This window comes from Bombina bombina, chromosome 6, assembly GCF_027579735.1.
Source record: "Bombina bombina isolate aBomBom1 chromosome 6, aBomBom1.pri, whole genome shotgun sequence".
Lineage (NCBI taxonomy): Eukaryota > Metazoa > Chordata > Amphibia > Anura > Bombinatoridae > Bombina > Bombina bombina.
In genome coordinates, this window is record NC_069504.1 from 874,298,432 (window position 1) to 874,310,851 (window position 12,420).

At 42.3% G+C, this 12,420-nt stretch overlaps 1 protein-coding gene across 1 annotated transcript in view; it reads right to left on the reverse strand.

The window, feature by feature from the left end:
• Positions 1–12,420, reverse strand: part of LOC128664756 (rho guanine nucleotide exchange factor 15-like) — a 243,905-nt gene that overhangs the window by 144,854 nt on the left and 86,631 nt on the right. Inside the window, exon 3 of the mRNA XM_053719564.1 lies at positions 6,807–8,009. Coding sequence (XP_053575539.1) covers positions 6,807–8,009 — 1,203 coding nt within the window. The remainder of the gene's footprint in view (positions 1–6,806; positions 8,010–12,420) is intronic.

A 12,420-nucleotide genomic window follows, 5' to 3' on the forward strand; every position in this document is an offset into this window, starting at 1 on the left:
ACTGCCCTAGTAGAATGAGCAGTAATTATTTCAGGAGGCTGCTGGCCAGCAGTCTCATAGGCCAAACGGATGATGCTTTTCAGCCAAAAGGAAAGAGGTAGCCATAGCCTTTTGACCTCTCCGTTTACCAGAATAAACAACAAACAATGAAGATGTTTGACGGAAATCTTTAGTTGCTTGTAAGTAGAACTTTAAAGCACAAACCACATCAAGATTGTGCAACAGACGTTCCTTCTTTGATGAAGGATTAGGACACAGAGAAGGAACAACAATCTCCTGATTGATATTCCTATTAGAAACAACCTTAGGAAGAAACCCAGGTTTGATACGCAAAACCACCTTATCTGCATGGAAAACAAGGTAAGGTGAGTCACACTGTAAAGCAGATAACTCAGAAACTCTTCGAGCCGAAGAGATAGCTACTAAAAACAAAAAACTTTCCAAGATAGAAGCTTAATATCTATGGAATGCATAGGTTCAAACGGTACCCCTTGAAGAACATTAAGAACCAAGTTTAGGCTCCATGGTGGAGCAACAGGTTTAAATACAGGCTTGATCCTGACCAAGGCCTGACTAAACACTTGAACGTCTGGGACATCTGCCAGACGTTTGTGTAAAAGAATAGACAAAGCAGATATTTGTCCTTTTAAGGAAGTAGCTGACAATCCCTTCTCCAATCCTTCTTGGAGAAAGGACAAAATTCTAGGAATCCTAATCTTACTCCATGAGTAACCCTTGGATTCACACCAACAAAGATATCTGCGCCAAATCTTATGATAGATTTTCCTGGTGAAAGGCTTTCTAGCCTGAATCAGGGTATCAATGACCGACTCAGAGAAACCACGCTTTGATAGAATCAGGCGTTCAATCTCCAAGCAGTCAGACGCAAAGAAATTAGATTTGGATGCTTGAATGGACCTTGGATTAGAAGGTCCTGCCTCATTGGCAGAGTCCACGGTGGAACAGATGACATGTCCACCAGGTCAGCATACCAAGTCCTGCGTGGCCACGCAGGCGCTATCAGAATCACCGAAGCTCTCTCCAGCTTGATTCTGGCAACCAGACGTGGGAGGAGAGGAAACGGTGTAAATACATAAGCCAGATTGAAGGACCAGGGCACTGCTAGAGCATCTCTCAGTACCGCCTGTGGATCCCGGGACCTGGACCCGTAACAAGGAAGTTTGGCGTTCTGTCGGGACGCCATCCAATCCAATTCTGGTGTGCCCCATAACTGAGTCAGCTGGGCAAATACCTCCGGATGGAGCTCCCACTCCCCCGGATGAAAAGTCTGGGAAATTCCGCCTCCCAGTTCTCTACCCCTGGGATATGGATTGCTGAGAGATGGCAAGAGTGATCCTCCGCCCATCGGATTATTTTGGTTACCTCCATCATCGCTAGAGAACTCCGTGTTCCTCCTTGATGATTGATATAGGCTACAGTCGTGATGTTGTCCGACTGAAATCTGATGAATTTGGCCGCAGCTAGCTGAGGCCATGCCTGAAGCGCATTGAATATCACTCTTAGTTCTAGAATGTTTATCGGGAGGAGAGATTGCTCCCGAGACCATAAGCCCTGTGCTTTCAGGGATTTCCAGACTGCACCCCAGCCTAGCAGGCTGGCATCTGTCGTTACTATGAGCCACTCTGGACTGTGGAAACACATTCCCTGAGACAGGTGGTCCTGAGACAACCACCAGAGAAGAGAATCTCTGGTCTCTTGGTCCAGATGCAGTTGAGGAGATAAATCTGCATAATCCCCATTCCACTGGTTGAGCATGCATAGTTGCAGTGGTCTGAGGTGTAGGCGGGCATAAGGAACTATGTCCATTGCCGCTACCATGAGTTCGATTACCTCCATACACTGAGCCACTGATGACCGAGGAATGGAATGAAGAGCTCGGCAAGTGATTAAAAGTTTTGATTTTCTGAACTCCGTCAGAAATATTTTCATTTCTACCGAGTCTATCAGAGTCCCTAGGAAGGAAACTCTTGTGAGAGGGACGAGAGAACTCTTTTTTTATGTTCACCTTCCATCCGTGAGATCTCAGAAAAGCCAACACGATGTCCGTGTGAGACTTGGCTAGCTGGAAAGTCGATGCCTGGATTAAGATGTTCTCTAGATAAGGCGCCACTGCTATACACCGTGGTCTTAGAACCGCCAAAAGGGACCCTAGCACCTTTGTGAAAATTCTGGGAGCCGTGGCCAACCCGAAAGGAAGGGCCACAAACTGGTAATGCCTGTCCAGAAAAGAGAATCTGAGGAATTGATGATGATCTCTGTGAATAGGGATGTGTAGATACGCATCCTTTAAATCCACGGTAGTCCTATATTGACCCTCCTGGATCAGAGGAAGAATAGTCCGAATAGTCTCCATCTTGAAAGATGGTACTCTGAGGAATTTGTTTAGAATTTTGAGATCCAAGATCGGTCTGAAAGTTGCCTCTTTTTTGGGAACCACAAACAGGTTGGAGTAAAATCCTAGCCCTTGTTCCGCTCTTGGAACTGGGGGGATCACTCCCATGGTATGTAGGTCTTCTACACAGCGTAAGAACGCCTCTCTCTTTGTCTGGTTTGCAGACAATTGAGAAATGGAGTCTTTGAAGTCCAGAAGATATCCTTGGGACACAATTTCTAAAGCCCAGGAATGGTGAACATCTCTTGCCCAAGCCTGAGCGGAGAGAGAGTCTGCCCCTACTAGATCCGGTCCTGGATCGGGGGCTACCTCTTCATGCTGTCTTAGAGGCAGCAGCAGGCTTCTTGGCCTGTTTACCTTTGTTCCAAGCCTGGTTAGGTCTCCAGACTGACTTGGATTAGACAGAATTCCCCTCTTGCTTTGCTGCAGGGGAAGCTGAAGCGGGACCTTTGAAGTTCCGAAAGGAACGAAAATTATTTTATTTGGTCCTCATCATATTTGTTTTATCCTGAGGGAGGGCATGGCCTGTCCCTCCAGTGATGTCTGAAATAATTTCTTTCAGTGCAGGCCCGAATAGGGTCTTTCCTTTGAAAGGGATGTTCAACAACTTAGATTTTGATGACACATCAGAGGACTTAAGCCATAACGCTCTGCGTGCTAAAATGGCAAAACCTGAATTCTTTGCCGCTAATTTAGCCATTTGGAAAGCGGCATCTGTAATGAAAGAATTAGCCAACTTAAGGGCCTTAATTCTATCCATAATATCCTCTAATGGAGTCTCCACCTGGAGAGCCTGATCTAGAGCCTCAAACCAGAAAGCAGCTGCAGTAATTACAGGAACAATGCATGCAATAGGTTGGAGAAGAAAACCTTGATGAATAAAAATTTTCTTTAGGAGATCCTCTAATTTTTTATCCATAGGATCTTTGAAAGCACAACTGTCTTTGATAGGTATAGTTGTACGCTTAGCAAGAGTAGAAATAGCTCCATCCACGTTAGGAACACCACGAGTCCTGTATGGTGTCAGATATGGGAAACATTTTCTTAAAAACAGGAGGGGGAGCGAACGGAATATCTGGTCTATCCCACTCCTTAGTAACAATATTCACAATCCTCTTAGGGACTGGAAAACATCAGTGTAAACAGGAACCTCTAAGTATCTGTCCATTTTACACAATTTCTCTGGGACCACTATAGGGTCACAATAGCTAATAGCTAATACCTCCTTGAGCAATAAGCGGAGGTGTTCAAGCTTAAATTTAAAGGCCGTCATATCAGAATCTGTCTGAGGGAGCGCCTTTCCTGAATCAGAAATCTCTCCCTCAGATAACAAATCCCTTACCCCTACTTCAGAACATTGTGAGGGCCCAGAGGCAGAACTTTTCTTCACTTTCTGCAATGAGATTTTTTGGTGACATTTCTGCAGGTCATTTTGAAATTAAAAAAAAATATTTATAATTAAGCAGTTGCACTAAAGCCCAAGTTCATTTGCAATGTGTTGATTAACTGGAAAATAAAGGGATTTTTCAAGTTTTATAATATAGTGCAGCAATTGAAAATTGTATTGCAAATTAGCTGCAGAGAAGAAAAAAACAAACAATTTTTAATAAATTTTTTAAAATGCCTTGTGAAAAAATCCCTGAGGCAGTAGTCAACAACAAATGCACTACTCCATATTTCACTGTTCGCTTACACAGCACTTTGTTCTAGATGCACTGTGTTAAGGAAAACTTACTCACTGCAGCCAGAGCACAGGGCTGTTTGAAGAGAACAGCCTGAAGCGGAGCAGAGCTGCAAAGTGAAAAAGCTAACGGTTCCTGCAGGTGTCACATTCTTTCTGCAGACGTGCTGCATTTTCTGCGATGACATCTCTGATCACAGCACGTTCTGCCTTGGGGTGTGAGGGTATATCGGATACGGCTACTAAAGCGTCAGACGGCTCAGCATTTGTTCTTAACCCAGAGCTGTCACGCTTTCCTTGTAAACCAGGCAGTTTAGAGAAAACCTCTGTGAGGGTTTTATTCATAACTATGGCCATGTCTTGTAAAGTAAACGAATTCGACGCATTAGAGGAACTTGGCGTCACTTGTGCGGGCGTTACTGGTTGTGACACTTGGGGAGAGCTAGATGCTAAACCCTCATTTCCTTCTAACTGAGAATCATCTATTGCAATATTTTTAAGTGCTAAAATATGCTCTTTATAATTTATAGACATATCAGTGCAAGTGGGACACATTCTAAGAGGGGGTTCCACAATGGCTTCTAAACACATAGAACAAGGATTTTCCTTGGTGTCAGACATGTTAAACAGGCTAGTAATGAAACAAACACGCTTGGAAAACGCTTTAATCAAAGTTAAAAACACTTTAAACAAAAACGGTACTGTGCCTTTAAGAGAAAAAAAAGCTGCACAAACTCTGCAAAACAGTGTAAAAAAGCAGTAAACAAAACAAAATTTTTACAGTAGCATCATAAAGCCTTAGTAACTTTGCACCACTATGCAAATAAACAATTAACCCCTTAATGTAAAAACCGGATTGAAAAAACGTCAAAACCGGTAAAATAATGTTGAGCACCTTGCCACAGCTCTGCTGTGGCGCCTACCTGCCCTTTAGGAACGATTTGTGGGGGAAAAAACCTCTTTACGGCCCTCAAATACAGCAGGAATCTCTGGAGAAGTAGCTGGATGTTTCTGAGGTAAATAAACTGTGCAACTGAGGAAAATAGGCCCCTCCCACCTCACTCGATGTTATGGGGCCTAAAAGAAACACCACAGTGTTTCTTAAACTAGCCATGTGGGTTAATAACCCTTAAACAAGCCACAAAGACCCCTTAAAGTCCCTCAAAAAACGTCTTATTTGTAATTAAACCAAAACGTTTTTTTCCTTTTAGTGTCACCAGTAACTATGAGCCCTTTATGCAAGCTTGGATTCCTCTGAATACAGCTTACCTTTCCCTCATGGGGATATTGCCAGCCTTTTCTACACAGTCTGTCTAGAAAAAAATAGACTGAACATACCTTAATGCAGTTTAGCCTGCAAACTGTTCCCCCAACTGAAGTTTTCCTGTACTCTTCAGCCCTTGTGAAAACAGCAGTGGATCTTAGTTACAAAATGCTAAGATCATCATCCTCCTTGCAGAAATCTTCATCCCTTTTCTGCCAGAGAGTAAATAGTACACACCGGTACCATTTAAAATAACAAACTTTTGCTTGAGAAAATAAAAACTAAAATTTTTGTCACCACATTCACTTTGCCCTTCCTAGCAGGTAAGCAGGCAGAGAGAATGATTGGGGGGCGGAGCTAAGGGAGGAGCTATATAGACAGCTCTGCTGTGGGTGCTCTCTCTGCCACTTCCTGTTGGGAAGGAGAATATCCCATAAGTATGGATGAATCCGTGGACTCGATACATCTTACAAGAGAAATATATATAAATAATATCTACTACGTATTGCTTTATCTCTATCATCTATCTAGTAGATAGATTATAGAGGATGAATGATATATAGAGTTACTTACTAGATAGATGATAAATGTAATATTATATTTATTATTTATATTTAGTTAATATATAATTTAGTTGAGTCAAGTGTAGATTCCCAGAAGATACATCATCAATCATCAGTAGTAGTACACAGTGGTGCAGTGCACAACAAGTTTTTTTTATTTTTATACGTTCCCTCTAATTATAAGTGTTAATTTTTATGCTCCAAGAGGGTATTGGACATTGAGAAACATGTACAGTAACATTCTGTAGTGTTAAATAAACGTTTCTACTATGTAACCACAGCACAGGTAGCTAATTTTATTTTAACTATTTTGTGGTTTGTATTTTTATGCCCCAAGAGTGTATTGGACATTGAGAAATATGTACAGTAAGGTTCTGTAGTGTTAAATAAACGTTTTATTGAAAAATTAAGGTGTTATAGTAATTTTTAATAAAATCGCAATTGCGTTTTTTTTTGTTTTTTTAATTGCGATTCCCCCATATCGCCCAGCCCTACACTCCAGCAAGTAAAAGGATTTTTTCGGAACATTTACATGTTACAATAAAATGTCCCTTTAAAAACAATTTTTGGCTAGCAATGTAAACCTGCCCATAGAATACATAAACCATCCTGAATACAAGTGGAAATTTATTTTCCATTTGGTGCATTTTTAGGAAAGTAGCTTGGATACTTAGTTAAAGTACAAACCATAATGTGTGTATGTAAACAAATCAACACAGAACAAAAAAAAGCTGTAATTATACTTTAATATATATTGACTCATTTTAAATAGAACATTAAAACCTCCCAAAATATACTATTGCACTAAAGCTAAACTATACAGCAAATAAAGTAAATTGTGTTTAATAATATCAGCATTCAAGCATTAAATTATTTATCACTTACCGTTATACTCATCAGAATCCATACTTGACTCTTTAGATCTGTGTAACTCACAAGTAGGCAAGGATGACCCTTTATTAGCCTTCTGCTCTTCCATTTTCCCAGATAACTTCAAAGACCCCTTTCTCACAAATGGCGGAGGGGGTGGTGCTGTCCCACGAGGTGGTTTGCTGGGTACTTTAGGGGGCACTTGTGAAGGTGGCTCAACACTTCCAGACAAAGATTGGAGTGGTACTTTACTCCTACGAGCTGGTTTGCGAACTTTTGTATACATTTCTACTTGTCCATCTTCTCGTGAGGCCCTCAAAGGAGGGGCTTCAGTACTTGGAAGTTCTGGAGGGACATGTGTGTCAGTGGATTTTGAGTTTTTAAATGGAATAACATTAGTCTGATGAAGCTCCCCATTCAACCCTAAACCCGTGTCAGGATGGGTTTCAGACAAAGGAATTGCTGGTGCAGAGTCATTTTTAGTTACAGAAGAGTCCCTAGTATGCAAAAATGTATGCAACACATCCTCAGGACAGGAGACATTGCCATTTGAACATCCTGTTGATGGTAACTGAGAATAAACAAACTCCTTAGTAGATTCATTTTTGAACTTTGCATTAAATGATGGGTTTTCTGAATGTACAACATCCAAAGAAGAATCAATATCTCCGTTGACTTTTACCTTCCCATTAGATGATGCATAAGTCAAACTTTCAGGAGAAGAGTCAAACTTAAAACGCATAGTCTTCACATTTATGCTACCATCTGACTTTTCAGGGCTGGAAGCAGTTAATTCCCCATTAAAGCTATCATCACTTGTAGACTTGTAAGATGTTAACACCACACTACTCCTGGCTCGCTCATCTCCAGCGCCCCCTTCCCCTTTACCTTCTCGGTAACTATAAACTTGTGACCTTCTCCTCACTGGATAACTGGAACCCGTTGCTATTCTATTTCTCAGAAGCCGTGACCCCCATTTCCCTCCATCATCCTCAACAGACACTGTTCTCTGTAATACTCCACCATCATCTGAAGAGTCTGAAATGTCTGTGTTGTGGTCTAAAAGAAGAGAGGATTCTGGGATCCAAATCAACACCATGCCAGGTCTATGTTGGTGACATGCACATTGGCACCTTGTGGAACAGGCACGACGAAGTGGACAGGATCCCATCTTGACTGCTTGGTCCTCTGTGTCCTGAAACAGTTTCGGAGGCAGTGCTGAGAAGAAAATAAATTATTATTAAAGAAATACACTTTGGCATAAAATAGTAGGGAAAGACAGACAACGAAATGAAGGATATATCAAGTAAACTGTTTAAAGGGACATAAAAGTGGAAAAATAAAATGCTTTAATGTGAGAGAATTTTATCATTGGGTCAGTCCATATCAAGTGGTCCAATTATTGTAAAGTGAGTTGCTTGACCATTTTAAATATGCTAAAATGTTTTGAGTGATTACATCTGTGTGTTGGTATTGCAAAAAGGAAATTTATGCTTACCTGATAAATTTATTTCTTTTACGATACGAGTCCACGGATTTCATCCTTACTTGTGGGATTTAACCTCCTGTTAGCAGGAAGTGGCAAAGAGCACCACAGCAGAGCTGTATATATAGCTCCTCCCTTCCCCCTCCAGTCATTCGACCAAAGTTAGAAAGAGAAAGGAAAAGCCAAAGGTGCAGAGGTGACTGAAGTTTAATAAAAATAAGTACATACCTGTCTTAGAAATGACAGGGTGGGCCGTGGACTCGTCATATCGTAAAAGAAATAAATTTACCAGGTAAGCATAAATTTCCTTTTCTTTTACAAGATATGACGAGTCCACGGATTTCATCCTTACTTGTGGGATACAATGCCAAAGCTACAGGACACGGATGAAAGGGAGGGACAAGACAGGAACCTAAACTGAAGGCCCCACTGCTTGAAGAACCTTTCTCCCAAAAACAGCTTCAGAAGAAGCAAAAGTATCAAATTTGTAAAATTTGGAAAAAATGTGAAGAGACGACCAAGTTCCAGCCTTGCAAATCTGTTCAACAGAAGCATCATTTTAAATGCCCATGAGGAAGCCACAGCCCTAGTAGAATGAGCCATAATTCTTTCAGGAGGCTGCTGTCCCGCAGTCTCATATGCCAGACGGATGATACTCTTCAGCCAAAAAGAAAGAGAGGTAGCCTTAGCTTTCTGACCCCTTCGCTTTCCAGAAAAAACAACAAATAATGAAGATGATTGACGAAATTCCTTAGTCGCCTGCAAGTAAAACTTCAGGGCACGGACCACGTCCAAGTTATGCAACAGACGCTCCTTCTTAGAAGAAGGGCTAGGACATAAAAAAGGAACAACAATTTCCTGATTAATATTCTTATTAGAAACAACCTTAGGAAGGAAACCAGGTTTGGTACGTAAAACCACCTTATCAGAATGGAAGATAAGGCGAGTCACATTGTAACGCTGAAAGCTCAGAAACTCTACGAGCAGAAGAAATAGCAATCAAAAATAAAACCTTCCAAGATAACAACTTAATATCTATGGAATGCATGGGTTCAAACGGAACCCCTTGAAGAACATTAAGAACTAAATTCAAACTCCAGGGTGGAGCAATTGGTCTAAACACAGGCTTGATTCTGGTCAGAGCCTGACAAAAAGACTGAACGTCTGGAACATCTGCCAAACGTTTATGTAGTAAAATTGACAAAGCAGAGATTTGTCCCTTTAATGAACTTGCTGATAACCCTTTCTCCAATCCTTCTTGGAGAAAAGACAGAATCCTGGGAATCCTAACTCTACTCCATGAGTAGCCCTTGGATCCGAACCAATAAAGATATTTACGCCATATCTAATGATAGATCTTTCTAGTAACAGGCTTACGTGCCTGAATCAAAGTATCAATGACCGAATCAGAGAACCCCTGCTTAGATAAAATCAAGTGTTCAATCTCCAAGCAGTCAGTTGCAGAGAAACTAGATTCAGATCTTGGGAGGGTCCCTGAATGAGAAGGTCCTGCCTCAATGGAAGCTTCCACGGCAGCAGAGATGACATGTCCACTAGATCGGCATACCAAGTCCTGCGAGGCCACACAGGCGAGATTAGAATTACTGAAGCCCTCTCCTGTTTGACCCGAGAAGTCACCCGGGGAAAGAGAGCAAACAGTGGAAACACATAAGCTAGGTTGAACGACCAAGGCACTGTCAAGGCATCTATCAGTCCGGCCTGAGGATCCCTTGACCTGAATCCATATCTTGGGAGCTTGGCATTCTGACGAGACGCCATCAGATCCAATTCCGGTCTGCCCCATCTGAGGATCAGAGTGGCAAAGACCTCCGGATGGAGTTCCCACTCCCCCAGGTGAAACGTCTGTCTGCTTAAAAAGTCCGCTTCCCAGTTGTCCACTCCTGGGATGTAAATTGCTGACAGATAGCAAGAGTGAGCCTCCGCCCACTGAATTATCTTGGATACTTCTGCCATCGCTAAGGAACTCCTTGTTCCTCCCTGATGATTGATGTAAGCTACAGTTGTGATGCTGTCCGACTGAAAGCGGATGAAATTGGCCGAAGCCAACTGAGGCCACGCCTGAAGCGCATTGAATATTGCTCTCAATTCCAGAATATTGATTGGAAGAAGAGACTCCGACTGAGTCCACACACCCTGAGCCTTCAGGGAATTTCAGACTGCACCCCAACCCAGTAGGCTGGCGTCCGTTGTCACTATCATCCATGAGGGTCTGCGGCAGCACGTCCCTTGGGACAGATGATCCGGCGACAACCACCAAAGAAGAGAGTCTCTTGTCTCCTGATCCAGATCTATCTGAGGAGACAAATTTGCATAATCTCCATTCCACTGCCTCAGCATGCTCAGTTGTAGCGGTCTGAGATTAAAACGAGTAAACGGAATGTCCATTGCCGCCACCATCAATCCAATTACCTCCATGCACTGAGCCACTGATGGCCGAGGATTGGACTGAAGAGCTCGGCATGTTTTCAGAATCTTTAACTTTCTGACCTTCGTCAAGAAAATTTCCATAGATATGGAATCTATTAGAGTTCCCAAGAAGGGAACCCTTGTCTGTGGAATTAACTCTTTTCTAGATTCACCTTCCACCCTTGAGTCCTCAGAAAGGACAGAACCATGTCTGTATGAGACTTTGCCAGATAGTAAGACGACGCCTGGATTAGAATATCGTCCAGATAAGGCGTCACTGCAATGCCCTGCGGCCTGAGAACCGCCAGAAGTGACCCTAGAACCTTTGTGAAGATCCTGGGTGCTGTGGCCATGGGAAGAGCCACAAACTGAAAATGTTTGTCCAGAAAGGCAAACCTTAGGAACTGGTGATGATCCTTGTGGATAGGAATATGAAGATACGCATCCTTCAAATCCACGGTAATCATATCTGGACCCTCCTGGATCAATAGCAGAATTGTTCGAATAGTCTCCATCTTGAAGGATGGGACTTTAAGAAACTTGTTTAGACTTTTCAAATCTAAAATAGGTTGAAACTTGCCCTCTTTTTTGGGGACCACGAAAAGATTTGAGTAAAACCCCTGCCCCTGTTCCCGAATTGGAACGGGACAAATTACTCCCATAGTAGAGAGGTCTTTTACACAACGTAAGAACGCCTCTCTTTTTATCTGGTCTACAGACAATCGTGAAAGAAGAAACCTCCCCCTTGGGAGAGCATTTTTGAATTCCAGTTGATACCCTTGGGACACGATTTCCAGTGTCCAAGGATCCTTAACATCTCTTACCCAAGCCTGGGCAAAGCGAGAAAGTCTGCCCCCTACCAGATCCGATCCCGGATCGGGGGCCGCCCCTTCATGCTGTCTTGGTAGCAGCAGCGGGCTTCTTGGGTTGTTTACCCTTGTTCCAAGCCTGGTTTTGTCTCCAGACGGACTTGGCCTGAGCAAAATTCCCTTCCTGTTTGGCGGAAGAAGAGGAAGAAGAGGGGACTCCTTTAAAGTTCCAAAAGGAATGAAAATTATTTTGTTTACCCCTCAGTTTAGCAGTTCTATCCTGAGGTAGGAGATGACCCTTACCTCCCGTAATGTCAGAAATGATTTCTTTCAAGTCAGGCCCGAATAGGGTTTTTCCTTTGAAAGGAATAGCCAAAAGCTTTGACTTAGATGACACATCAGCAGACCATGATTTTAACCATAACGCTCTACGCGTTAAAATTGCAAATCCGGCATTCTTAGCTGCCAATTTGGCAATCTGAAAGGCGGCATCTGTAATAAAAGAATTAGCCAGTTTAAGAGACCTAATTCTATCTAAAATATCCTCTAAAGGAGTCTCAGTCTTAAGAGACTCTAAGGCATCAAACCACGCGTGTTTAGGGGACTATATCCACTTATATAGCTGTATTTATTGTGCTTTTGCTTGGGCCTACAATTGGGCTTACTGGCACCCACACAGACCGGTGCTTACTCCTGCTCTTCACTGCATTTATTCAATTAAATTTGTTGATGGGGTCAATCCCCTTTGTAGATAACTTACTGCAGAATTGAGCTAATGTTAGTTTGCATTGAAACTGTGTGGGGCTCAGAACTATAGATTATTATATGTTTTTGGTGGATATTTGTCCCTTATATACAATTTTAATCTAAGTTTTAAGACACATACACTCATCTATACATATTTACA